General features: G+C 33.6%; 3 protein-coding genes across 5 annotated transcripts; 1 reads left to right on the forward strand and 2 right to left on the reverse strand.

Annotated features, from left to right (window-relative positions):
• The first annotated feature begins 3,998 nt into the window (after positions 1 to 3,998).
• LOC7492278 (uncharacterized) lies at positions 3,999 to 7,009 on the forward strand. Its single transcript, XM_024604663.2, has 2 exons — positions 3,999 to 5,717; positions 6,284 to 7,009. Exons 1-2 carry the CDS (start codon positions 4,504 to 4,506, stop codon positions 6,330 to 6,332), a joined length of 1,263 nt encoding a protein of 420 aa, XP_024460431.1. The 5' UTR covers positions 3,999 to 4,503; the 3' UTR covers positions 6,333 to 7,009.
• A 2,356-nt stretch (positions 7,010 to 9,365) lies between these two features.
• Positions 9,366 to 12,398, reverse strand: LOC7491974 (3-ketoacyl-CoA synthase 10). The gene is made up of 3 exons (XM_002309415.3): positions 11,890 to 12,398; positions 10,770 to 11,395; positions 9,366 to 10,272 (listed from the first exon to the last, which is right to left on the reverse strand). The coding sequence occupies exons 1-3, from the start codon at positions 12,298 to 12,300 to the stop codon at positions 9,708 to 9,710; spliced, it is 1,602 nt and encodes a 533-aa protein (XP_002309451.1). The 5' UTR covers positions 12,301 to 12,398; the 3' UTR covers positions 9,366 to 9,707.
• Positions 12,399 to 21,790: 9,392 nt separating this feature from the next.
• Positions 21,791 to 24,568, reverse strand: LOC7492279 (protein WHAT'S THIS FACTOR 1 homolog, chloroplastic). Of its 3 annotated transcripts, none has more exons than XM_002309416.4 (2): positions 22,834 to 24,568; positions 21,791 to 22,181 (listed from the first exon to the last, which is right to left on the reverse strand). In XM_002309416.4, exon 1 carries the CDS (start codon positions 24,197 to 24,199, stop codon positions 22,835 to 22,837), a length of 1,365 nt encoding a protein of 454 aa, XP_002309452.2. In that variant the 5' UTR covers positions 24,200 to 24,568; the 3' UTR covers positions 21,791 to 22,181; position 22,834. The 3 variants fall into 3 exon arrangements, with proteins under 3 accessions (XP_002309452.2, XP_024459153.1, XP_024459152.1); XM_024603385.2 differs by having other exon boundaries at positions 21,791 to 22,218; XM_024603384.2 differs by lacking the exon at positions 21,791 to 22,181 and adding an exon at positions 22,289 to 22,739 and having other exon boundaries at positions 22,834 to 24,567.
• Between the last annotated feature and the right edge of the window lie 1,878 nt (positions 24,569 to 26,446).

Here is a 26,446-nt window from a genome sequence, read left to right on the forward strand (position 1 = left end):
TAAGGGACTTTTCTATCATTGATGGTGAGCCCTTCGCTCATGAGGGTTCTATATTGCTGCCTGTTTTAAGAGGATGAGAGACTTTACCTCGATAGAATCTTGTGTTTTAGCCCTATCTATAAAGGCTCCTCCTGTGGTGGTATTTTCTCAGCCTCAGCCTCTTGTCTTATCCACTGAAGAATAACAATTAGGCCTTCCATTAGGGATGGCGTTGAGGAGTTCAATGATATTTTTGCCTATTTGGCTCTTATTGTACCCTTTTTAATTTTCCCTCCCTGACACATGAGAAGAGGTAACTCATGAAGGCTGTTCTTGGTGGAAAGTCAGGCCTTTGAAAAATCACCAAAATCCTTTAGTCAGGTCATACGCAGCTGAGCCTAAAGAAGGTGTGTTTGACATCTTGCTAGACCCACAGATGCTTAGGCTCAGCTCGTGACCGAGTTCAAGGGAGTTGAGTCTAGCATCTGGCCAGACCTACAAGCGTCGGGGGTTGGCTCGTGACCGAGTCCAGGAAAGCTGTGTTTGACATCTCACTAGATTCACAAGTGCTTGGGCTTAGCGCTTGACCGAGTCCCGGGAAGTTGAGTCTGATATATATCTTGATAGACCCACACGTCTTTGAGTTCAATGTACAGCCGAGCACAATAGAGTTCGAGCTGGTACTTCTCCAAATCAACATTTGTATGCATCATTTTCAAAGTGATTATTTTTACGAGTAAAACATTTCTTTTGAATACACAAATTTTAGTGTCGGAGGCTATGATAATTAATAAGTGAATTTATACCTTATGTTATCATTCAATTTCGAATATAAAATATTCCACGAAATGGTAATCCCATTGATCTAAATGCCTTAAAAGAAAGAGAGAAAAAAAGTTTGTAGAAGAATACCCTTAATTTTTATTAGTCAAGTCAAAAAACTGAAAGGGTCCCAGGAATTAATGTTCCCGCCTGATTTCAGCAGTCTCCCTCTGTGATTTTGTAGTGAAAAGGAATTAGTAATTCTAATTCTTGTGGGGTAAATTATACATGAAAGGACCTCACCTCAAGCACAGTTAAGAAGGAAAGGCCAACAGACCTGCAAATTCCGAGGAAGTGAATTAATACAACAGGGAAAACGAAAAGTTGGATGATATTATCCCACGAAAAAATAAAAAGATAAAATTAAGGGGTAAAGACACTTCTTCAATATTTCCAACACATTGGTGGTCTTGGTGTGAATGGAATCCAAAGGTGAAGTTACAGTCACAAGAAATGGAGAGAGAGAGAGAGAGAGAGAGAGAGAGAGAGAGAGAGAGAGAGAGAGAGAAGGGAGTGTCTATAATGGCCTAATGGGGGTAATGTAACGGGGGTATGCAGTGTTTTAATTGGAAGTATTTAGACGTGGTTGTGTGTGTAAATGTGATTCGTTGAAGCCAACTGTGCGTGAAGGGATTGGTGGACTACTGGGAGCTGTTTTCCATTTTTTTTTGGCCACCAGATTTTCAGAAACAAAGCAGCAATGTCATATGCCAATCTTTATCCACTTGATCCACTGATATACAAAAAAGAAGAGGCCTGTTTCTCTTTCTCCTTCTCTCTTTCGTATATATCTACTTGTTGTCATTTCTATTATTTTATTATATTCTAGAATTTTATCCTATTTCTGCATGTTCAGAGATATGTAAGTTAAGCTCATAGATACACATTGCAACTTGAATGCTTTCTCTTTCTGTCTTTACTTCAATTTATTTTTTTACGTCACCATTTATCTCCTACTGAGCTTGGCTTCTTTTTTCTTTTTTTTTACTGATGACTTAATATTGTTAGCTGTGTCCATAAATCCTGGCTTTAATCTTAACTGGCTGGATTTAGGGTTTTGTTGGGGTTTGAATATAAGTCATGAAGCCATTCAATCTGGCTTTTACTTTCATGAAAATGGTTCCCTTAGCTCACAATTTGTCATATATAGGGAGTCAAATTGTGGGGCTGGTGGTAAGGCTCCTAAGGTTGATCTTTTCTCATGAGATCGGGGCATCCGACGAGAGAGAAGTTAGATATGGATTGGTCAATTGCAAGGGGCAGTGATAGCCCATTTCCGTACACATTAGACCCAATTTGGAAGAATTTGAAGATGAACATTGAACAGAAACAAAGCACACAAGCCATTTGGCTTTGCTGTGTAGAAAGTCGTAGCAATCCAAGAGTTTAGAAAACATCTCTGTGAATGAATAATGAGAGGGTTAGATGTAGTTTTTAGTCAATTTCAAGGTGCAGCTGATATTTCCATACTTACATACATATATAGATCTCATTCTGGAAGAAGGTAGAGATAAACAATGAACAAAATTAAGCTACAGCAAGCCATTTGGCTTTGTCCTGTAGTAAACATACAGCAATTAATCTCGGAGTTTCTTTGGATTATAAGAGAATCTCTCACAAGCTATCAAGAGCGGTTACGGACTAAAGGGAAAGGAGTGACTGCAATTCAGTTGTGCGGTGAGCATGTAACAGTTTGCAAATCACAGTACAAATGAGCTAGGACTAGATAATCTAGGTTTAAAATCGCATGTTAAAATGATGTATTTTGCTCCCTGCATGCACAACAATTGATCCTTGTGAAAAAACAGTGTCAGTTGCAAATTTGAATATAAAATTTAGATGTTAGTTCTAAGCATAACTCTGCTTTCTCCTTCCAGAGCAGTAGGTGACTAGGGGCTGATCTCTTTATATTTACAGCAGCAATAAATTCTTTTCTCTAGGCTATATTTTCACTGTTATTGCTGCCTGAAAACTCTGCTAAAAGACAGAGCCATGCCTCTGGGTCTGCCACCTCCAATGAGAGTGTGAAAACTTGAAGTGAAAATATATGCAGTGAAAAAAGATGGCAAGAAACGGAAATAATACAAAAAGTAGAGAAAGAGGATGGTATGGAGCATTTCTGTCTTTAACATCCTGTGGAATGCCTTTGCAAAAGGTCCAAGTTCTCTGTTTCAAATGAACAGACTCAAATCATATTGAGCAATTTGTTTTGAACAGAAAATTTGGATTTTTCTCTCCTCTTTTCTTTTTTTTTTCCCTCTTAAAAAAAGGAATTGAAAAGAGAAGGTTACAACAGTAATGGAGATTCTTCTGTCAGTCTTTATATAGGCTTTTGCTGACGTTTCATGAGTCTGGTCCCATAGTACTTGCAGGCAAGATACCAGAATACCCTTTCATCATGCCTAAAATGCCCTCCTCTACCCATGAATAATCACTAGCAAATCAGGAAGTCGTAATCTAAAGAACCTCTCAGTTACTCTAAAAAAACCCTGCTTCTCAATCAATCCAAGAATCCATCTTTAATGGATTTCCTATCTTCTACATGGGAATCACTTCGTATGTACTTTACATGATGATAACTTTCTTACTTCAACCTCTGAATGTTTTAGTTCAATCATTGGATTTTCTCACGCCTTTCTGAAATAATGTTAGATAATCTAAAGCTTTAGAACAATTCTGGTTGCCGTGAAAAAACTTTACACACAAAATATTTTATAAATCTTGATCATAGTAGTTCATATCGGGATATAAGTTGCATGATAATTAATTGATGGAAATATTGTGATTCATTATGTATTTAGTGATTATTAGTGACCCGTAATTAAGTTAGAAATAACTATTAATTGAAAAAAAATACTTGAAAAAATGTTAAGTGCATTGACAAAAATGAGAGGATCAGTAGTTAAAAAACTTAGATTAACTTGAGTGTAGCTGTTTGTGTCTTCCAAAATGAGATGATGTTGGTGATGACCATCTCATGCATGAGACATGCAAAAGTCTCATGCCTTGACATTTACATTTCTACCCTTATAGTTAGAGTTTTTTTTAAAAAAAAATATTTGTGCACCATCAACTTTTTTCCCAAAAAGATATTGGAGATTCGTAGGGTGTTTGCTTTACAAGTTTGGTTTATTGAAGTTATATTCCTTGTTTTTTGTCAGTATCAATATGTTCTTGTAAAGTTATATTTTTATCGAATTCGATACTTCTGTGGCTTTTCTTGATCCCTTTAACTATTGATATAACACAAAACGCTAGCTAGGATTATAGGATTCTCCTCAGTACTGATATTCTGAGCTTGAAGATGGTGGTGCTATTTCCTTTTGGATGGTGAAAGGAGGCGTTTTCACTCCAGGAGGCGGAGTTTTTGTAGTTTGGTTAAGGGTAGTCTAGGAAAGCAACACCCTAATTGCTCATTTATGGCGGGTATTAAAACGGTAAGAAATGTGGTTTGCCAAACCAGGGAAAAATCCAAAAAAATTTTAAAACCCTAGACTGTCATCAAACTAGTATTTATAACACCCATGAGGCCCTTCGGACTAGTACTCCGGATCAGCCTCTGCCTTTCTCTGCGTTGTGTACTTTTGTCCCTCAGACTCAGAATATTGAAAAACAATCCTTATGATTCTTCCTACCCGCACTTTCTTCCTACATTCCTAAGTTGAAAAAGAAAGAGAGAGACAAGGACAGAGAGAGAGAGAGATGAGGGCTCGATCCTCTAAGCAAGAAACTAAAGAGGGCATGGAAACTGGTAAACTTAGGAAGCTGAAGGAAGAGCCTCATCTCTCTGGTGCTTATATACGTAGCCTTGTGAAACAGTTAACCTCTTCAAGAACCAAAGACCCCATGAATCCCAAAGGCCACGGCTCTGCTGATAGTGATGGTTTTTCTGGCAAAAATATGGCCGATTATAGCGAAGGTTTAAGTAAAAACCAAAAAAGCCAGCAACCCCAAGAACCTCAACCACACAAAAAACAGGTCAGGAGGAGACTGCACACCAGTAGGCCTTACCAAGAAAGGCTTCTTAATATGGCCGAGGCTAGAAGAGAGATTGTCACTGCCCTAAAGTTTCACAGGGCAGCTATGAAACAGGCCAATGAACAACAACAAGAACAGAAAAATCAACAAGAACAAGAACAGCAGCAGAAGCAGCAGCAGCAGCAACAATCATCGCTGCCTGTGCAGCTTTTACCCCCTCCTTGTTTTGAACAAGAAGGAAAAATAAAATCTAGGAGAAATCCAAGAATATACCCATCAAACTCTACCGATTTTTCTAATTATCTCGACAACTTTTCCTATAAACCTTTCACTCCTCCTCCTCCCTGTCCTCCTCCATATCCCTTTTCCTGGCCTAGTTCTTCAATTCTTGACCCAACTACCGCTGAAAATATCAACTTTCCCCTTCCAAACCAAACCTTAGGTCTAAACCTCAATTTTCATGATTTTAACAACATAGATACCACTCTTTATTACAGCAGCGACAACCCACCATCAGTTTACTCATCCTCATCTCCATCATCTTCTTCTTTCCCTTCTCCTTTCATCGCCACCGAGGAGATTCCTTCAGTTTCAAATACATGCGAAGGAATGCCACCTGCAGCATTTGATGAAACTGACTCATATGGTGGAGCCGGCTTACATCAAGTGATGGATGATGAGGAGATGGCAGAGATCAGATCAATAGGAGAACAACATCAAATGGAATGGAATGATACTATGAATTTGGTCACATCAGCATGGTGGTTCAAGTTCATGAAGACCACGGGGCTTGATCCTGAAGTGAAGAGTACAGAGGATGATGGCTGCCACCCATTTGAACAGGTCATGGAATTCCCAGCCTGGTTGAATGCAAATGATCAACAACATTTCAATGATCACTTCTCCCAAGACTATTTCCATGATGCTGCCTTGCCTTGGTAAGAACCCAAAATTTTAATATATAATTAAAAGATGCATGGTAAATAAATAAATAATGAGGAAAATGTTTTATGTTTCATGTTGTGCCACAGTAGGTGATTTTCTTGTCATTAAATGAATTAAGAGGTTTTGTTGATTTCAGACAACGAATTTCATTATCTGAATATGGTTTTAGATCAATAAATGCTTGCTAGAACCCTGAATTATACACGGATTAGCTAAGAGGTTGATCAGTGTGGGTTCAGATTTGCAGCAATAAACATTTGCAGTTTATGCTCTCTCTTATCTTATCTTCTTTAAAATTTATGGCTTGCGAGGGACCTCTGAACCTAATCAAGGAGATGATCACGGGCTTTACTTTATAGGCTTGCATTAATTCAATCAGGCCGCAGAAGTTTTTCTCAATTGTTATTTATTTATTGATTAAGATTATTCCTTCTTGGGGATTAACCATCTAGTTGTTGCGTGCTGAAAGAAAGTTTATTTTATTCCACACACGTCCAAAAGCTGTTGGTGGCTGATGAGTTCACTGATTATATGTTTTTGTTTGGTTTTGGATGTACAGCATGGACATTGGAGAAATTGAAGGAATTGATGGGGAGTGGCTAGCTTGACAAGGATTTTGATTATTTTTTGTTAATCAAATCCTTAGATGTTTTGTTCTCTTCTTTTATTGTCTTTCTTTTTATCCATCGATCTTTTTCTTTAGTGGTCTTTGAGCAGCTTTGTGATTTTAATAAGGCTTGCAATTAAGAAGTTAAGGTTGGGCACTGCCAGGCCATGAAGAAAAATAATTTACTCGAGGAGTATGCTTTTCAACTGCTTAATTATATTGAAATATTTATGCAGTTCTCACAAATCATATCACATTTCAACGTTTCGGAGGAGACACGCATCTTCGTATAATTATAGCATAATGCATTTGCCGCATGTTCTATAAGCAACTTCAGTTTTGGGGGAAAATGGCAGCTTACAGCTCACAAATTGGCCTCTTGTTTTATTCTTTATCGTGAAAAGTCTGGGCAGATTCCTGTGATTTTGTTGAGCAGGGTGGTGGAAGTAGCTATTTGTTTAGTCAAGCAAACTTTACCTCTTTGCACTCAGTTTCTGCTACTTCTATATTTCCGAGGGTTCTGATGTATATTGGTTCTGAAAACCAGTCCTTGTTCCTCCAAGAAGTCCATCCCATCTCCTCAGAATTAAATCTCATCGGGTGCAATGCATTACCTGTTTGTTCAAGCATGTTTTTAACCTTGCCAAGCTTCGATCATCATTCGACTTGTATCGCAAATCTGCCGTGTGCAGGTTGACATCACCTTAATTAATTTACCCCTCAGAGTCATGCTGGGAATCCATGAATTCATCTCCTGCATGCCGGGCAATGATATTTATATGATTAGTTCTTGAAAGAAAACAGCATGAACTCATTTAAGCATGGTAGAACCCATACACACTAGTAAAACATATATAAGCAATTTTCTAAGAGGTGTTGTACACAAATATTATTAAACGGGGTTCATCTCGTTAAGAGCTTGGATCCCAAGTTATAAAGGTTATACCGTGTTAATTCGAATTAATCTGAAAGTTTAAAAAAAAATATTTAAAATTTTAATATTTTATATAAAAAAATTAAAAAATAATTCATGTGAATATAGACTATGTATGTCGTAAATAATAAAATTTAAAAAATTATTTCAAAAGGTTTTTTTATCCCACATTAAAAAAACATAACTTTTTTTTTTATTGTGAACATAGAATATATATATATATATACACACACACACACACATATATATATATATATATATATTAAAGTGCTTCAAATCCCATATTGAAAAAATAACCTTTTTTCTTGTGAACATAGAGTATATATATAATAAAAGGCTTCAAATCTCATATTGAAAAAATAAAATATTCTTCTATTATTTATATAGTAAACTTTTAAAAGGGTTAATAACCAACTAAAAAAAATATAAAAAAAGGGTTTTTGGCTAGGAGAAAAATCACATTTGAAAAAAAAAACAAGTCTCTTTCGGGTTTTGCCGGGTCGCCTGGTTCACGGGTCGACCAAGTTTGACTGTTTTTTTACTCTTGTTGGTCTTTAACCTTACTCGGATCGATCCACCTACCAGGTCAATCATCAGCAGTCCGGTTTAATAACTACGGTTGTATACGTATGAACTAAGAGTTTCTTTTGAAAGTTAGCACAATAATAAAAAAAAAAAGTTTGAAAAAATAACAATCTAAAAATATTTAGAGTCGATGAAAGACTTTTTAAAATTATTAAATGAGCTAGCATAAATTATAATGAATATATATATATATATATATATATATATATATATATATATATATATATATATAAAAGATACATTAAAATTTCAATAACAACACAACAAATATTATTTAATAAATCTCAACAAAAAAAATATCATGATACTAAAAACTTCACTTACAAGATATCCACCACTCATGTAGCCATCATTTTTAGACAACTTATATGACCCACTAGTAAAATTATTAGAGCTAATATCATAATAATATCAATAAAAAAAATTATTTTAAAAATAATGATTTGTGGGATAAATAAAAAATAATAAAAAAGCAACAAAAAGAGACAATTAAGTAGATGGTTATTTTGGCAATGTTTAAGAATGCTATGAAATTGTATTTTCTAAAAATTTGAATTTTTTTTTTGAAAAATAATTTTTTTATGTTTTTAAATTATTTTGATGTATTGATATTAAAAATAATTTTTTAAAAATAAAAAATATTATTTTAATATATTTAAAAAAAAACCACTTTAAACTCCAACCGGTATAAAACTCTCAAACACCCATCAAAGAACTTATTAGTCCATTATTAATTGTCTCTATTTGTAACCTTTTCCTTGATCTTGTATTCGTTTTTCTTCTTATTAAATAAATAAATAAGTAAAAAATAAGTTGAAATCAACCTCTTGTTAAAGCGCCAATACACCGTACCGGTTTCTTTTTCTTGCCACGCTATTCGGTTCCTTAAAACGCCCAAATTAGGGATTCTAACTGTTTTGATTGATTAATTAATCGCATCTTTCTTCAATTTCTGAGGCTTAAAATAATTGGAAATCTGTATGAAGCAATCAAAATTAGGTCTGTGTGGACAGGACTGATGGAACTGAAATGATGTTTGTTTATTTGTGGTTTCAGGGATGCGAAAATGTCATTAAGTTGTTTCTTTGGTGGAGAAGACAATGAGACGGTGTTACTAGGCGTTGGAGATGGAGGTTTTGGTGCCCTAGTATGTTAATACTAGGATATGAACATGGTGTATTTGACGGGCACGGTTGCAGTAAATTCTGAGTGATTTTTCATTTTCAGTTTTGATCAAGCTTGAAGGAGTAGCGAATGCCACAAGAGATCAAATATGGCCAAGCTTGCTGGTTGCAAGAATAGATCAAATATGGTCATCACGCTTACATCCTTAACTTAATTTCAAACTCATAATTATATTCTGAGTTCTATATATCATACTGAAGCCTCCAGTCATGGAGGTGAAACTTGAATGTAACGCTAGAAATTAGTTCAAGAAACATTTAGAGTCGTTGAGTGAGGAGTTGATGCTTGTATTTTAACAAGTTCATAAGAAGTTACGTAGGCTGGATCAAATTTAAAGAATGGAGGCACTTATCTTGGCAAATAATAATCACAGTAGTATTTTTGATCGACTAAGATCGATTAAACACAGAGACTGTGCTTAAATTATTTTTCACAACTTGCAATCAAAGCTCCAAATAGATTGTGCTTCCTAGTGACACCTCTACCGGAACATGTGTTTTAACTTAAATATAGAACTTCAAGAACATACTTAAATAATATCATATTATAGACTAGACTTAAAATTCATCAACTTTAAGATCAATAAAAAGAACTGTCAAGCCATATATAGGGATGCCAGAATGCCTAATGCCCCACTTTTGTGCGAGTCCAGTATCGATAGGTATCCACAGCTTACAAAGGCACGGGGTATCTGTCAATGGAATCGAGCCAAGGATTGTTCCTAGAAGGCTTTCTCACACGCCCCATGGACCTCCAAACCACGCTGTTGCACTTGAACCCAGACCCGAAAGCAATTTGCCAAATCCTGTCTCCTCTCTTCACCCTTTCCTTAGCTTCCAAGTAGGCCAACTCATACCAGACACTGCTGCTAGAAGTGTTGCCAAACCTGTGCAGTGTCATTCTTGATGCCTCTATGTTCTTCTCACTCAGTTCAAGATTCCTTTGCAGCTCATCGAGCACCGTCTTGCTGGCTGCATGGACACAGAAGTGCTCAAAGGCAAGCTTGTAGTCTGGAATGTAAGGCTTGGCCGGTGGCGAAGATGGGGACCCGTTGCTCTTTCCAGATAAGTGCCTCCAAATCAGTGTGGTAAAGAAGAGGAGCTGCTCTGAGAAGGGTAGCACTAGAGGGCCTAGCGTGGTGATGTTGGTTTTAAGGGCTTCACCTCCTATTTGCACGAGGTCTTTGCTGACTTTCAGCCCCTTGAATTTCTGTTCATCTTCATCTTGGTAAATACACCTAAAGATATAGGGAAGTGCATGAATTAGCTATGGCAAGAAAATGGACATCCCTTTCCAGAGAGAGGAAGAAAAGTGATAAGAGCCATGATTCGTCTTCTGACGAATCATCTAGTGTGAACACTCTCATCTAGTTTTTTTAAAACTCAATCCAAGCCAGTTTCTAGATTAATCTACATCGAGTTTAATCACAAAATTAATTAGTCGTCCAAAAATCAATGTTTGACAATTTTTTTTCTTCTAGTTATTCAAAAAATGGTGCCTAATAACTGCTGACGGGTATATATAATTAAAAACCATGATGAAAAATGCTAATAGCATTTAATATAAAAATATTTAATTTAGTCCCTAATCTATATATTCATTCTCAACTGACTCCTAAAAACTGATAAAGATAAGATGAGTGGTAAAAATATTACCCATTAAGTTTCTGTGAACCAATTCCACCACCTAGTTTATCTGAAAGGCAATTAATTAAAACGGGCCAAACAAGCAAACCTGAAACTACGGTCATCAGCTCCTTTGTGGGTCCGGACTATATGTTCAAGGCGGTACTTGGCATGGCGAAAGTCGCGGCGGCGGTTAGACAAGAGCACGGCGGAGCAACCCATCCTAAAAAAGCAATTAGGAATAAGCATAGAACGGTCTCGGCCTGGATACCAATTATAGCCCACCATCTCAGTGCTAACCACCACAGCATAATTATTTGGGTTAGCTTGTAACATGTCACGGGCTAAATCCACCGCTATAATCCCAGCGCTGCAGCCCATACCACCAAGATTAAAGCTTAAAATGTTGCCCCTCATCTTGTAGTGATTGATGATCATGGCAGAGAGCGACGGCGTTGGGTTAAAGACGCTGCAGTTTACCACGAGGATCCCAACATCTTTGGGGCGGACCCTGGTTTTTTCAAAGAGCTCATCAAGGGCACCAAACATTACTGTTGAGGCTTCAAAACGCCCTTCCTTCATGGTTGCACAATTCTCGTGTGACATTATTGCTTTTGGAATATAGGTCTCGTCTCCTAAGCCTGATGATTTCAGAATTCTATTTTGGAATTCGAGGCTTGCCTCATCAAACTTGCCTGATTTCCTTGCTTGCTCGATGAACTGCTCCCTCGTCACCTACAGTGGGATTTAATAGTCATTATTAGACTTCGTGATATGTATAGGTTTGGATCTATAATATTTGACTCAAAACCATTTGTAAATGCTATAGAAAACCCTTCAAAATAATACTAATAATTGTTGATCCTCCATATAAACATCAACGATTCCTCTTTTCTCTTTTCTTTTACAAAACTCATTGATTCTGAAATTACAGAACATGGGCAACCTTTTCCCTCTTAATTTTCATCCTAGATATATAAAACAGATTTGACTCAGAGTCACTTATCATGCCAAATGACTTCATTGAATATCCTAACTAATTAATTCCCACAATTGACATATAATTTCACATCTTGAGAAACCTGATTGTTTTAAGGATAACAGCACCATACTGCCATAAGTCAAGTTTCGATGTCACATAATCCATGAGAACAAAAACCTTTTTAATTAGGACACTAATAAAGGAGGCAAAAAAGGGTGATAATGAGATAAATAGAAAGAATTATTACCTTGAGATCATCATCAGGACGATAACATGCAAAATCAATGAGATAAATAGACCTTGGGCGTGACATGAAGTGGACAGAAACTGTGAACACAAGAACACCAAAGGAAGCAAGCACGGTGGCAAGATCATAGCGAGCATCTTGCCAAAGTTTCTTCCACAACTCTTCCCTGCTAAGGCTCCCCACCTCAGCACTAAACACGAGGACCAAAACAGGAATGGTAGCCAAGTAGATGGCATGATTGATAAGGTAATGGTAACCCAACTTGACATACTTTAGATTCACCGATTGAAGAAAGTCAGGCAACCTTTTCCTGACCCTCACTGAAAATGTTGGTGAACCAGCATTGGGCCCTGAAGACTCGACCCCATGCTTCACAATCTCGGTGGACAAGAGATCTCTTTCATTAGCCATTTTTAAGAGTCTAGTAAAGTCTTGATTCTTGATGAGAATGGTTAATGCGTATGTTATGTGTTTTTATACAAGTCTGCATGGGATTGGCATTGATACTGCTAACGCGAGGGGGTCTGCGGTGGGTGAGGAAAGTTAATGTTTACAACAACTTGAGTAAATGTGTAGTTGAAGTACCATCAACTGTCTTCAATTCTTCATTAAATAAAAGTGGCTCAGAATACAAAGTTCAAACTAAAAATTTTACTTCGTTTTTTCAGCCATTAGCCCATTACCATATAAAGAGGATGACTTCACTCTTTTGCTGCGTTTTCTTGTGATATAACATATACAGAAAGTAGTTGAGACTTGAGACTGCTTGAGAAGAGTCCCTTACCAGACTAACATGCACCAGCTGGGCCTAATTCATCCCGTATGATGTCAACTTTTTTATTTTTTCTTGAACCACAATGTTAGCTTTTTTACTTTAGCTTCCACAGCTTAGCTTTTTACGTCACTCCGGTTCAGCACAGCCGTCGATATTGCCCAAAACGAAAGCAGCACGGCACATACATACTCCTATATAAAAGAAAGAAAAATAAAATCGACATCTTTTAGCCACACACTATATAGGTGCTCTGCATGCGTTCCGTCAAGGGCCGGGTCGGTTTTTTTTTTAACTAAAAATTACGACGTTCAAGTACTGCAAATGTATTTTAAAGAAGAAAAACAAATCTTGCAAATTGAGTTAAAAACTATATTAGATTCAATAAGAATGTTTAATTTAATTATATGATAAAAAACAATGATAATAAATGTACTGAATTTATAAAGAAAAAGTGATATCAATGACTTGTAGAAAAAACAATCTTGCCAAAAAAAATAAAATAAAATTACAAAGCTGAATTCCATCTTGCAAAAAAACAATAAAAAAAAATAAAATTACAAATTTGAATTTCAAGATAACCTAATGTTAAAGGACAAAATCGAAAAAAAACTAAAAAAAAAAAAACAAAGTTCCGAGTTAATCTGAGTTAGCACGAGAAAATTATGACTCGGTTCATGAGACCGATCATCCTTATATATAGAAAGTAAATAAAAAAAAATAAAGAAACTCAATCTTTAATGAACATAGTGTTGAAGATTGAAATAGAAAAGAACAATTTATGTAAAAACAAGATAATAAAAGACCGATATCAATCCAAGTTGACATTTTATATCTATGACCCAGGTTATGGGGCTCAGATCACCACATCGAGAGAATTTATGAAACTCAATTCTCAACAATTCAATATTGAAGGATAAAATTCAAAAAAAATAATCAATTCCAAAAAGGGATGTAAAGAAAAAAAGGTAGTTAAGAGAATGATGATCAAATTTGATATAAAAATAAAATGATGTCAAAACACCGAGTCAATCCAAGTTATCATGACAAATTCGTGACCTAGGTCGTGATGCTGGGTTGTCCATATAGAAAGAAAAATAAAAATAAAAAAATAAAAAAGCTTCATCTTCAATAAACCTAGTGTTGAAGGATGAAAAAAAAATCAGTGTTAAAAAAGAAAAAAAGACCAATGGCAATTTGAGTTAACATTTTATACTCATGACTCAAGTCATGAGATCGGGATCACCATAAAAAAAAAATTACGAATCTCAATTCTTAACCAATTTAATGTTGAATGATGAAATTTAAAAAGAAAAATTAATTTTTTAAAAAGGATCCAAAGCAAAAAAAAAATTAAAAGAATGAAAATCAAATTTGACATAAAAATAAAATAAAATGAAGTGAAAGCTCTGAGCCAGTTTGAGTTAGCATGATAAATTTATGACTCAGATCTTGAGGCAGTGTTATCTTCATAGAAAAAAAATCAAAAAAATCAAAAAACTTGATCTTCAGTAAACTCAATATTGAAGGATGAAATTGAAAAAAAAGAGTAAATTGTTGTAAAAAAAGATTAAAAAAAAACCGATATCAATCCGAGTTAACATTTTATACCCGTGACTTGGGTCATAAGACCGGAATCATCGAATAAAAAAAATTATAAAGCTCAATTTTTTAAAAAAATATTGAAGGTTGAAAATGTAAAAAAGAAAACCTTTCAAAAAAAAAACTGAATTTAACATAAAAAAAAGGAGGAATGAAATTAAAAAAAAAAGATTAACTAAGAAAATGATATAAAAAATAAATAGTAATAAAAAGAATGATAATCAAATTTGATATAATAATCAATCATATCAAGTATTAAAAAATAAAATTAAAAAATTATTAATAAAAAAATAATTAAAAAAACAATAAAAAAATTAGCATCACAATTGAGATAAAAACAAAATGAAAGGACAATAAAAAACGAAGAGGAGAATTCAATCACGGTAGAACCACCGTGAATCACACGGCGTCTATGGGATGCTCTGCCACTCGGTGCTTAAGATGACAAGAGGGTTGACCCAAGAAACGTGAGTGTGTACAGTAATACACCAATCCCAATTAGTTTTTTTATTATTATTTTAATTTGAATATTCACATGCCAAATTATTAACTTAATGATATTACCTATAGCATTTGATGTTATCGGGCTGCCCTCAGACACATTTACAGCAAAGAGGGCCGGCATCTTTTTTCATTTCACGGATGTGAACAAACACATTTATACCAATGTTTATATATGATGATTAATCTTTCAAAAGTTATGTTAGTTTTTTTTAAATGATGATTAATATTTTATTATTTAAAAAACAATAACAATGTTTCTTATCTTTTATGCTAGAAAAGTACAAGTACTAATTTTTTTTAGGAGAAATAATCATAAAATTAAGATAAAAGAGCAAATTAAAAACAATAACAACGTTTTATTGTAGCGGTCCTTTTTATCCTTTCACAATTTATTATTTATGAGCACTCTCTCCTTGGTAAATTTCCTTCTTAGTCCCTCGATTCTTTTTTTTATTTTGATCATCAGGCTACGGTTTCTTTCAATTTGATCCTTAAAAGTTTTTATTTTTTTTCTTGTCTTTGATTTTTTTTTATTCTCATTTGTATGCATACCCAAGGTGTCAAAAATTGTTTCACAATTTAATGAAATGTTGATATTGCATGGAAAAGTTTAAAATAGTTGCAAACGACACAAAGAACATGGATCAAATTTAACATTTGCAATAATTGGTAGCCTTTCTTCCATGTTTATTGTTCAATAGGCATGTAAATCTTGGTTCCTCACTTTATATTTTCTTTCCCATCTGGTTCCATCTTGATTATTAACATGTTTTGATCTAAATCAATCCTATGTATTATAGTTTTAATATTTATAAAAAATATCATCTTGATTATTTTATTGGAGTCAAATTATATTCTTACCGGTCAATTTCTAAACTCACTAAATTGATCGGATCATGTTAGAACAATTCTCATGTGATTTAAATTTTTTTTCTACTAAATAAACAAATCAACAATCTCTAAATTTTTTCTAACATTAATTTTTTTAAATTCAATCTCGTAATACAGCGCAGGCTAACAATATTTGGTTGATTGAGAATTGAAATTCATAATTTATTTCATTTTTTTTTCTGTTGGATTATTCCAGTCTCATGACCTGAGTCGCTTGTTTGTCAGGTTGACTCAGGTTATTTTTTGTTATTTTTTAAATTTCATCCTTCAACATTAGATTTATTGAAAATCAGACTTTATAATTTTTTTATTTGCTTTCTATAAGGTTATTATAGTCTCATGATCAAGTACACAAATTGATATATTAACATGTTTTTGACTTAAATCAATCCAATATATTATAGTTTTAATAATTAAAAAAAATATCATCTTAATTATTTTATTAAAGTGAAATTATGTTCTTATTAGTCATTCAAGTTACTTCTAGACTCGCTAAATTAATCGAATTATGTCAGAACAATTCTCATACGATTTAAATTTTGTTTTTACTGAAAAAACACATTAACAATCTCTAAATATTTTCTAACATTAATTTTTTTTTTAATTCAAACTCGTAATACAGCGCAGGCTAATAATACACAGTACATCCTAAAGAGAAAAGGCAGTGCGCAAGCCTAAATATAACGTGTTCATACATGGCATTAATGTCTTCATAGTAAGGTGTTGTTGATGGCACGAGCTGCTATCTATACCGAAATAAATGCCCACTAGCCGCCTAGCTGGCTACCTTGCTCGGTCAATGCCTCTGATTTTTTATTTCGAAGAACATACATTTCTCCAAAAACCACAGTAGCTAGCTTTGCTAGTCCTCCCATGGCAGCCCATTACTCAGTAAGGACAGAAAGACTACAGGAGAGGGAAACAACTTGCTGCTCTCTCGTACATATCTAGTTAAATTAAACTACCATATTTAAGTGGTCATCAAGGCTGTTCATGCTTTCATTTCTTTTGGTTGGGCGTTGGAATTAAGTGTGTTAAAAGACGTTTTTGCAACAAACACTAAGAGTCATTTTGTTTCATGAAATCTAGATTTTCCTGTATTTATTTATAGTTAGAAAAGTTGGTTTGGAGAAAATATTTTTTGGTAAAAAAGAATTAGTTTGGTTTTTAATAAAATGTTTTCATTTTATTTTGGACAAAAAATACTTCTTAGAAATTGCAAAAAAAAAATAAAAATATCTTGTTATTTGTTGATTATATCAAATTCAGTCTTCAATATTTTAATTGCTATATATTTTGTTTTGAATCTTTTTTTTTCCTTCAATTTCTTCCTTTAGAATTTGATTTGATTTTTACATCAATTTTGTTTCTTATTTTTTTTATCGTTATTTATTTTTCTCTTATTATTTTCTTAATTGAGATTTGTTTTATCTATTAGATTTGGTCTCTATTCTTTTGATTGCTATTTATTTTATTTAAAATAATTTATAAAATTAGATTTTTTTTTAATTTCATCCCATCCCCTTTCAACTTTTTTATATTTCAAATTTAATCTCTATTCTTTTGATTGGTATTTATTTTATTTGAAATAATTTATGAAATTGAGTGTTTTTTTCCCTCTGAATGTCATCATCCTTTAACATAGAGTAGTTAAAATAACTAAGTGAGTCGTAATTTTTAGACCCAATTGGGGTTAACTTGAAGCAAGTTTCAGGATCTTAAATCAGGTGGATTGATCCTAATTAAATCGAATTAATCTAATTAATTTTATTTTTTAATAAAATAAAAATAATATTATTTAAAAAATCATAAAAAAAATCAATAAATTTTAACCGGTTTAAATAAAAAGATGGTGTTATCAAAGTAAAACAATTAATGGACCTACGTACTTAAAGTTTCCATCGAACAAAAACTAAGTAGGAGTAATTTCTTATAACGCAACATCTTGTTTTACTAGGAGATTGAGATACAGTTGGAAGCGTATGGTCCACTTTAGATTAGATCAATCACATTCTTGTATCAAAATGGAGTCAACTTTGTAATTACATCCTTGTTAATCGTTGACAACCAAAATATGAAATGTGTTATTGCGAACATTGCTACATTGTCTCAAATATAGGATGCAATTGTGTTCTTCTCAAAGCTTTTATCAAAAAAATCATCATCAAAGCGACTAACTCTGAGGAAATTAATATTTATATATTTATCAATCTTGTGTAGTTTAATTAATCAGATTTTAGATTTAATTTTTAGAGATTATCAGTTCGAGTCCTACAAATCTCAGGGTCATTGAAAACTCACATGGTCGTTAATTTCAGGGCCAGTAGGATTAGTCGAGATACGCGCAAACTGGCCCGGACATCCACGTTAATTAAAAAAAAATCATATATTTATCTTGTCTTATTATGACTTGAATAAATTGTCTAGTTATTAGTTAGGGTTTCTTTATTAGAAATTGTTGGGTGTTGATTTATTAGTTAGGGTTTCTTTATTATAAATTTCTTCAATGATATTCTTATATTTATTCCAATTTTATTTAAAAAAACTTATTGCATTAAGTCTATATCATATTAATTACTAGTTATATTTATAATATAAAACAAATACAAAATCTCCAAGGTGGACCTATCAATTACATCACAGGATGGAATAGTGATTAGCTAGCAAGTATTATGGATATTTTTAGCTGATTATTTCAGTTTTAGGAGACCCAAGCTACCTTTGATATATTCAATTTTATTTTTTTTAATTTCATCCCGATATTGATAATTAAATTCGTAACATATTTCCTCTCATTTGCTGAATTCAAATTGTCTTCTTCTTTTTTTTTTTTTAGTTTAACGTGGGTGTCCGGGCCAGCTTGCGCGCATCTCGACTAATCCCACGGGTCCTGAAGTTAACAACCATGTAAGCCTCCAGTGGTCATCATATGAGCAACCACAGGGCTCGAACCTGAGACCATAGAAAGAACAAACCTCTTGATCTCAAATTTTTATTACTGGACCACCACCTAGATGGTTCTTCTGTTTTTTTTCTCTTACACTGGGACTTCTCATAACTGTAATGTTACTGAATGGGATGTTTTAGGACCTGTCTTATTTTTTCTCGTATAAATCCAAAGGACTTTTTGTCTTGACTCGTAATGTCAGCACATGGTGCATTCCAATCACATCCAGACCGTTGAGCATCAAGATCTTACTTTTCTATATATATCTTGATAATATTAGGATAGTCAAAGATTCATTAATTTTCATAAAGCAAACTTCCAATATTAATTTTAAGTTATCAGATGCAGTATTTGTCTTTAATTTAAATACTTTAATTCTTCGAGATTTTTCATAAAAAAATAAAATAAAAATCAGAAACGGAAATCTTACTTGAAAAACAAAAATTGAATAATCAAACTCAATCCTTCTTCCAGGAAAGAAGTATCCAGACCTTTAGATAGAAGAAATACGTTGACGTTATTAGATAAACACAAGTTGATCGTTTATCTGTGCAGTGATTATTAGTTATTGCATCACATATCTTCATTCTGATTATGACCTTCAACCTGTCCTGCGATGCTCTTTTGTTTTTTTTGTTTTTTTTTTCAAAGCAAGTATTAATGCCTAGCTCTCTGGGCCGTCCCCTAGTCTCATCTCAATCCTAGGCAGATGGATAATTAAACGCGACCCCACTTGAATGCTATGTTCCCAGCTTTTCATGGCGAGGTTCTGATGGGCACTTCTATCCAACTCATGAAGCTGTGGACGATATGAGAAAAAAGCAACCGCAATATCTATGTAAATTCTTGTGAACGGAAGGGATAGTTGGCCAGGTAAGATCGAAATCTGCCACTTTCATGATGTGTGGATCGTTTTATCCAGAGAGCGGTTGAATATCTATATCTGATCATTGATGATGAAAGAGCATCGATCTCTTTCAAAATCCGAAAGCTGGTATCTTCTTACCTCATCGTTGGTGATATCATACGCAGGCAAAGGCAATGGTAATGGCACTGGCATCCTTTCTGGTGTTATATGTAACTAACTCTCCGGCGCCTACCATGACTTTCGATGTCACGCCCACTCGCTCTCGTGAGTTGGATGAAAAGCCGTGACTCTGCACCTGAGTTTTATATATATATATATATATAGCAACGGCAAACAGAGAAGATGCACTGTAACTTTGTTCAAACAGATATATGATTGCACTCATCGTCCAATATTTCCACGCAGAACAAATATGTTTGAAAGGAAATTTAACCAAAATGTTTGTGGATTGATCCTCCTTGTAAACTACTTGGTGAATTTCTTGATGGATTTAGTATATCGATATTTATAATATAGTGTTTTTAACGCCTCTAAGGTGATTGATTTTTTCTGTTTCTTTGTCTTGATACAAAATTATTCTAACTCAATCAAATAAAGAGGAGAGGCCGTTAATGGATAAGTGGAACTTCAACATCACAATCAATTTTTAGTTGATTAATTTATAGAATTTTTAAATTTGTAGCAATTACAATTTCATTTTTTTCATATGAATTTTTTTAGTTGAATTTATTTTTTTCGTTTTATTTATTTGTTGCAAATTTATTTGAGTTGATTTTCTTATTCTTTTTTCCAAGCATTTTGAGTATATATATTATAGAGTGTTGATTTATGTTAATTTAATTATTTTATAATTTTATAAAATGGATTTTTTTTAATGTTTTTAAATAATTATCGACCGAATTACCGATGGTATTTTTCGAGGGATGTACCGACGGAATGAAGCGGGTAATTTTTTTTTACGTGTCTGTTCCGTTAGTAAATCCGTCGATAATAATATTTTTTTTATTACCAACGGATTTACCGACGGACAAAAAATTACCGATGAAAGATTCACCGACGGAGCATTTCTGTCGGTGATTTCGTTGGTAAATTAATTACTGACGGAATATGTGTCTTACGCCGACGGAAAATTTTCGTCGATAAAATTGTTAAATCTTGTAGTGATCTAAAATTGTAATCCCCTGTATTAATCATATTATAGTCCTCAATTTTTAAAATTTATTTACAATCAAGTCACACTTGATTAACTATCCTATTTTAATTTTTGATCTATAGTTCTTATGTGTGTGACACATTAGGTTCCCTAATAAGTTGACCCAAATATAAATCACAATCCTAAATAAAATAAGATTAAATTAATTAAATAAATAAATTTATTATCAATTCAATAATTGATTGATTTATATTTGAATATTAAGTACCATGTCTAACAACCTGTCATGATCTGTTAAATATTAGAAAAGTCATAAGTAATTTAACTTAACCATTTAGTGACTAGTTTGTCAGTGTAATTATTATCCTTTCATCAACAGTGTTTCAATTTAGACATATAGCATGAACTGTGTCTACTATGTCAAATCATATTTAAACTCAACATCATAGTCATTGATTCTTTGAATAGGATTTAAAACTCTTTTTCAAACCTCATTCCACATTGTGCTAGAATTTACAATTAATATTATTTAAGAATAAATGAAACATTTTTCCAATTCACCTAGGGTGATGAATCTTCTCTTGATTATTTAAATACCTTCATATAGTTCATGTTATACTCAATATCTACTTATTTGTTACCCTTGATTAGAACAACATGTAGCATGATCAAAATATAACATTCTATTTAAGATAACTTAGTGATCTCAAGTTTAAGAATTACTTACATAACCGTCACGTAAGCCTTTTCATAGACACATGTGATCTCTCCATATAGAATTCGCATGCAGGTCAATTCAGTGTACATGTTATACAATAGGCACCGACATATTAGTTTTAGGTATCCTCCTCATATCTCTGTTTATGAAAACAACTGTTTTCTTTTATAAAAAAAAATAACATAATATATATCAGTTTCAACAACTCTAATTAATATTCAGTTTTAATAAAGCATTGACTAAGAACATTTAGAAACAATGCTTTGATGCAATAAGAATCTCATGATTATAATAATTTTATAATTTCTTTTGCAAAACATTTTTGTCCTCAAAATTTTTTTTTATTCTAGATTCATTAATCAAATATTTGATGAATATTAAAGATAAATAAGTATTTATTAATAAATTTTATATATATGAACAAAATTATGACAACTAGTTAATTACCTTCTACATTATTAGCATGATTACGGGCTTAAAAGGCAAGCAACAGCAGAGAAAGTCTTGCTGAAAAACCAGTCCAATTCAAAAAACAGGTCCCAATTCAGTCAGAATTGTGGACCTTTTGTTTTATTTTGGCACAATGACAATATACAGACCCCAAAAGTTGCAGATCGACTCTGAAGTCTGGCCCCTAATTTCCTAGGACGGTCCTTGTGTTACTACAGATGCCTAAGATTTGTTACCAGCACCACACCACCTCATAATAACTTGCAGTCGATTATCTCACTACAGTAACTGTTCCTGTCTCCAAATAAGTCAGCAAGCAGTTAAGGCTTCATTTCTAAATCCAGTAAAGGCACCAGAACTCATCAACCACACTTTCCTTCCAAGTGCCTGCATTACGAAATTGGGCACCATGGGCAAAACCAGACTGGGAAGTGATTGAACATTGTATTATATTGTGGTATTGGATCAGTATATTGCATAAAGAAAACCAAAACTGAGCCAAAAAATAAATAAACAAAAAAATGCAACTCTCACATGCCTTCTAGAAATACCATACTGTTCTAATTTCTAAGCATTAAGCATTAAGAAATTTACACATTCATTTGATGAGGAAAAATGAAAGCTAATTATCTATTTTGCAGTCTATATGGCATAATTTCAGAGGCCAGCACATCACACTCATCAGTAAAAATAGCAAAACAAATTCTGAAATATGTAGTCACTACCCCTATTTCTGACAAGTTTTGATGATCTGATACAAGACATTCAAAGGGCTAACAGCTTCCGTTTTTCTTTCTGTTTTTTTTCCCCCCTCAAATGTAGAATTGCTGTTGTGTCTTTCAAAATGCAATAATGGTAAATTTGATTAGTGATCAGCGGCAGTATGCAATTTCCGGATTAAAATGCCTAGATGACAAGAAGAGCTCTCTGCTTTGCATTCATAAGCTATAGCAGAAAAACGAACTCCATCAATAAACATATAATGACTCAGAGTCCAATTAAGTGAACAAAAAAACCTACGAAGGTTTAAATTTATGACCTCAAGATTTTTCACTGTTCCAGCCTGCGAGGCCAATTTCTCCAATATTCATCTCATCATTGTCTGCAAGTAAAGCATCTTCCACACCGACCATCGTGTCCTCATGCCCAAAATGCATACTTATATTTTCGTGTTCAGAACTACTCTCAATCAAACCACTATCCTCCAAGTCCGATAAATCGCCAAATGTTAAAATCTTCTTCTTCTTCTCTCTGTAACCAACAAGACTCAGGAGTTTTTCCTTCCAAACAACCAGAGGGCATTTTTCAATCAGTTCTTGACCTTCATAAGCTTCAGTCAAAAATACGCTAAATCTCTTCCCCCTCTCAGACACGTAGAAAATCCCCATATGCTTTAAAAGAAGTCTCATCAACTTCTGTGGCATCACAAATTCCGTCCGAAAATGCGTAAGGTGATCAGTCACCAATCTCTTCTCAAGGGTAAAGCTAAGCAACTCATGCATAATGGCAACAGCCCTCTTATCAAATTCTAACGACCCAGCAGTAAGTCCCTTGGCATCTGCATATGGTGACAAATAAGACCTTTTCTGAAAATGGTCGATTTTCTCTCGATGTCTATACACCTTCTTGTAATTAGAAGGAAATCTCAAAGGAAATGACAATGAAAGCATTCCCGGCTGATGATTACTGCTTTCATTCACCCCTAATACTCTCTTCTCTAACTGTGTGATAGCCCAATCAGGATTCCAAGACACAAGCTCCAAATAACTTACTTCATCAACCAACTTAACAACCTTAAACAGTTCTGGATACCTATGCACCCATTTATCCCTAAAATCAACAGGCAAACCAAAATCTCTCCTAAAATTTGCTATTTTATCCAACCGAAGCCGCCTATCAACAGACATCATTAAACATCTCGTCACATATTCTGCGACTTTTTCTGAATGCTCCTCGATTAATCTTCCCTCTTCTTCTACTAAATCCTCAGCTTCTTTTGTCATTCCGCACCATAGCACTCCCCTTTGATCCTTGTACAATTCAAAAAGCTTTGGCGATTTTCGAAGGAAGTCCGAAATTTTATGGGGTTTAGGCAGATTGATTTTAATCCTGTGTCGTTCAAGGTTCCTTACTGGGATTATCGTCTCTGGCTCCTCATTTAAAATCTCCATCACTGCCTTCACTTTTGATACTATTTTCCATTTCTCTGTCACTATTTCAAGATCCTGCACCCTTTTCGTGGTGCTTCTATCCTGCACTCGCTTACTTGTAGTCATCAATCTATTCTGCAACCAACCCAACAAAGTTTCTCTTTGCCATTTTCTTCTCACAGGCAAATAAGCAAACACCTGCGGCCCATTGGATTTATAGCTCAAAATTGAAGTTCTAACAATTTGCGTAACCATTATTAATGTATAGTGAGTTTCTAAGTTCAGACAAATGTATTGCGACAAGTGAAATAAGAGAAAAGGTCGCAATCTTGCCTTGAGTAAGGTTAAGAGGAGCGTGAGAGGTGTGAAAAGGTAAAGAACGTAATTTAATGACAAAGAGAGAATTGCGTTCCTAAAGTGTTTGTATAAATGTCAATCTGAGAACAGGTTCTTGACTGGAAAAGAAGCCCAAAAAAATTACTGTTGATTTGTTGCAAGAAAAGAGCTAACCAGGAGAGACCAGACACCCAAGTTTCGATCACAAGACCAAAATTATCCTTCACTAAACAAACGTTTTTTCAAAATAAAGCCCTCCCATCCCAAATCATGCTATGGCAAATTTTAAAAATAGATCCATGGGCCATGGAGACGATTAGTATTAATTATTAATTATAATTACTAAACTATATATATATATATAATAGTTTAGTAATTATCCGAATTCATTGTAGGCGTGGATCTAGGATGTGACGAGCTAGAGCAGCCCTCCCGCCCGATGAAAAAAACAAACAAGCCCTTCAATTTTAAGGGTGTTCTTCCAAAAATTAAATTACAGTTACAAAACAAAAATCTAAAAGGAATAGATGTTTTTTTACAGGAATTCACAGCGATCAAATTGGTAGCTAATTGCTTTTGAATTGTTAAGAAATGGTCAAATTAAAATATAAAGGACTAGAGTGAAGAAAAACAAGGCAAATAGGTGATAATTTAAAAACTTGGCACAAAATATTCACTCTGGTCCTCTTCCTTTCTAAATAATAAATTTTTGATCCCTCTAGATTTTGAAAATTGAATTTTGATCTATAATTATAATTTTATTTTTAAGTCACTGATTTGATAGAGAAAAGAGAGAATTATCGGATTCTGATGGAAAATATAAAATTGTTACTTGACATCAATTTTAACTATGAAAAAAGATTGATTTTGATGTCAGTAAGTTTCATTCGATTAGAGGCATTCTACTGGGGGTGTTCTTTGGCCTTTCCATCGCCTGAGGGAGTAGATCTTAGCTCGGGAAGTTTTTTGGATTCGAGTTGACTTTGAATTTTTAAACCAATTAAATGCTACTTCGATTAAAAAAAATAGATGTTTTGAGATCCCTAGAGTGTTTTTTAGGTATTTTGGCTGAAAATGGATTAAAAATTGGTCTTTTTACCTATATGAGTCGGATACCTGACTTTCTAACCACCATAGATGGCTAGAATATGGAACAACAAAGGACGTGTCGCCTGGTGTTTCTTTTTAAATGAAGGGGTTGATGAAAAAATAAAAGAAATTGTTGTTTACACCTTAAAAAAGAAAAAAAAATTAAATGAAAGGTTTATGGGATGTTTTCTTTTTTCTTTTTCTATACTTTTAGGTGAAATCAAGTTGAATTTTGAGTTTTAAAGTTTTAGGAGTCCAAAGACTCATACTTAATTTTCCAATTACTAGAGATGACCGATATTAATTACATTAGACAACACATCAATGACACCATCCATCTAGGTAAATGAAGTGTCATCTGCTCTTTTTAAAAAAAACCAAGTATGTCTAGGATTTATTTTAAGTGGCAACCTGAAATCCTTCCAAACCGTCATGTCATTCCAGCCTGGTAGATTGCTTTCTTTCATATATATTTTGGATTTCTTTTGCGCCTTGTACGAAAAATCATACAAATTATATGGTACAAACAAATTATCTATAAGTAAATGACAAATAAAATTTTAATATTTAGAATAAAAAAAATTATCTTGATTTTGATGTTACCTCTTTGCAACGTGATATTTCCAAACCCTCCTCACAACATTATCATTAGCTCTAACCCACTCAAATTCTTCCATTGCAGTAAAAATTTATATTAAAAAATTCAGTAATTTCAATAAAGTAAATGAATTAACATAAAAAAAATTTAAGTTAATACTAACCTTAAACCTTGAAAACCACGTATCGACCTGCGGTTTTCATTTAGGATGTTTGGAAACTTGACTTTATTGAAACAATGAAATTTTCATCGATGATTGAAATGCCGATGTTATTGTTCGGGCAGTCTCAATGTTTGTAAACCTAAAATTGGATAAATTTAAATATTACTTTTTAAAAAAATTATTAAACATGTTGTTGTGAAAGCAGAAAAAAGTTACATTGAAAGGTCGTCCTTCCACTACGCCACGTACTTGTGGGTAAATGGATCACGCTGTGAAAGGACATCCCTTTACGTTGCAGCATTGCACTCGAAGAGGC

Source organism: Populus trichocarpa, chromosome 6 (genome assembly GCF_000002775.5).
Source record: "Populus trichocarpa isolate Nisqually-1 chromosome 6, P.trichocarpa_v4.1, whole genome shotgun sequence".
NCBI lineage: Eukaryota > Viridiplantae > Streptophyta > Magnoliopsida > Malpighiales > Salicaceae > Populus > Populus trichocarpa.

Bases quoted from the DNA above. Each gene is read 5' to 3' on its own strand.
- LOC7492278 (XM_024604663.2), top strand. From the start codon at position 4,504: ATGAGGGCTCGATCCTCTAAGCAAGAAACTAAAGAGGGCATGGAAACT. The intron at 5,718-6,283 runs GTAAGAACCCAA...TTGGATGTACAG, and splicing joins CATGATGCTGCCTTGCCTTG to CATGGACATTGGAGAAATTG.
- LOC7491974 (XM_002309415.3), bottom strand. From the start codon at position 12,300: ATGGCTAATGAAAGAGATCTCTTGTCCACCGAGATTGTGAAGCATGGG. The intron at 11,396-11,889 runs GTAATAATTCTT...ATCCCACTGTAG, and splicing joins GTCCTGATGATGATCTCAAG to GTGACGAGGGAGCAGTTCAT. The intron at 10,273-10,769 runs GTTTGCTTGTTT...CTATATCTTTAG, and splicing joins GCTGATGACCGTAGTTTCAG to GTGTATTTACCAAGATGAAG.
- LOC7492279 (XM_002309416.4), bottom strand. From the start codon at position 24,199: ATGGTTACGCAAATTGTTAGAACTTCAATTTTGAGCTATAAATCCAAT.